The following is a 1,824-nucleotide window of genomic DNA, read 5'->3' as shown; positions in this document are numbered from 1 at the left end:
AGAGCTTGGGGACCCTCTGTCTGGGGGGTGCAGCCACTGGCACTCACAGAGCCCTGTGCCAGGCAGGAGGCCAGTGTCCACACTTGCCCCATGCCAGGGGGCTCTTGGCCAGCTGCCCCCACAATCATTAACCCAGTGAGGCCCTGGCAGCTCTGGTTGTCACTCATTGACACGGTCAGGGCTGAAGTCCTTGGCTGTGCCTGCACTGCAGCCTCCCCTACACCATCAGTGGTGCTGGGAAAGCAAACCCCTGGCACTGCCCCTTGCTACAGGGCAGGGTGGCAGCGGAGCTGAGGGCTGGCTCTAGCCCTGCCCTGGCCCCGGTGTGGCTCTGTGGGGTATAGGAGGGCTGGAGGGATATCACTGGCCGGAAAAGCACCATCTGGATTTGGTGATGGAGGACAGAGAGAGAGACACGTCAAGGCAATGCTCTTTATTTCCCCTGATTTCACACCACAGACGGGACTGAGCAGCACCACAGAGACACAGTGGGGCTCTGACCAGGGCTGCAGGGCTGCAGCTGGCCATGGCAGCGTGGGGCTGGGTGGCCATGGCCCCTGTCCCTGGGTGAGCTCTGGGCTGCCCTGGGTCACCCTCTGTCTTCTGGCCGGGCAGGGGCGGCAGAGCGGTGACCCAGGGCACAGCCAGGCAGGGCCCCAGCACATGAGGACGATGGAGGTGGGGGGCTGTCTCCATCACAGACTGGATCTGGGACCTCTGGGGACATGGGGCTTCTGGGGATGGGGACCTGCAGGGCACAGCCAGGTCTGGCAGAGCTGGGCTTAAGGTTCCAGGCCAGCACAGCTGCTGGCAGAGGTGACAGACTGTGCACATGCTGGGTACCTGCACACCAAGCTGAGATGCTCAGCACCCAGGGGTGCTGCTTCCCTCGGCACTAGAGACCTGAACACCTCCAGGATGGGGCAGGGAATCTACAGGGATCTGCTTCTGTGGGTTGCTTCAGCAGCCACCACCACAGGGTCTCCCTGCAGGGAGGAGGAAGGCTTCTTTGGCACAACCTGCTGGCTCTGCCTCTGTCTGCGTGGGGCAGGAACTAGGTGCCCTGCTCCACAGCAGTGCTATCGTGGCAGGATCAGGCCCAGCCACACTCACACAGTGCGGACGGTAACAACCTGCTGTGCAGGGCCTGCAGGGCCATGCACATCAACCATGGGGAATCCCTTTTCCTGTGGGGTCAGGGACTGGATCCAGCCCTCAGCTCTGGACACTGTTCTCCTGACCATGCCTGCCGACAGCACTGAGGTCTGGGGCTGGACCCTGCCTTGCCACCCTCCCTATCCTGCACACCTTTAAGTTAGAAGGGTGCTTTTCCTACCCAAACAGTCAGCGGGGCTGTGCCAGCCCAGCACAGGCAGGATTTGCTGGGCAGGTGGCTCTGCCACAGGCAGAGGATGTGGGACATTGCAAAGTGCTTTGCAACGGGGGTTCAAACTATGTACAGGACTCCCTTGACGTGCACCCGGATGTGACCCACTGAGGGGCAATGGCAGCTGCTCAACCACTCACAGTGACACGACACAACAGTTTGGGGCAGGACGTGGATGGATCTGTGGTCCGGGCAGTGTCAGCGGTGCAGGGCAGGGGCCGGTTGGGCCCATGTTGAACCCCGGCATGGCCCGAGGGCACCACACACCAGGTGTGGACATGCAGCAGGACTCATCGGAGCTCATGGTCAACCGGAGGCTGGGTCGGCGCGGGCTCTGTGGGCTGGAGATGGCTGCTCCCCTCAGAGCCTGGGCAATCCGGCCCCTTGCAGGCACTGCCGTCCTGTTTAGGGAGCTGGAGGAAGTCAGGCAGGACCAG

General features: G+C 62.5%; 1 protein-coding gene across 1 annotated transcript in view; it reads right to left on the bottom strand.

Annotated features, from left to right (window-relative positions):
• Nucleotides 1-1,677: 1,677 nt before the first annotated feature.
• The window catches only part of RGS14 (regulator of G-protein signaling 14), a 4,262-nt gene continuing 4,115 nt past the window's right edge, over nucleotides 1,678-1,824 (bottom strand). The window contains exon 12 of the mRNA XM_010012150.1: nucleotides 1,678-1,754. Within this exon, the coding sequence (XP_010010452.1) occupies nucleotides 1,678-1,754 (77 nt within the window). The remainder of the gene's footprint in view (nucleotides 1,755-1,824) is intronic.

This window comes from Nestor notabilis, unplaced genomic scaffold, assembly GCF_000696875.1.
Source record: "Nestor notabilis isolate BGI_N333 unplaced genomic scaffold, ASM69687v1 scaffold16813, whole genome shotgun sequence".
NCBI lineage: Eukaryota > Metazoa > Chordata > Aves > Psittaciformes > Psittacidae > Nestor > Nestor notabilis.
This window is presented reverse-complemented; position numbering and strand designations above follow the sequence as displayed.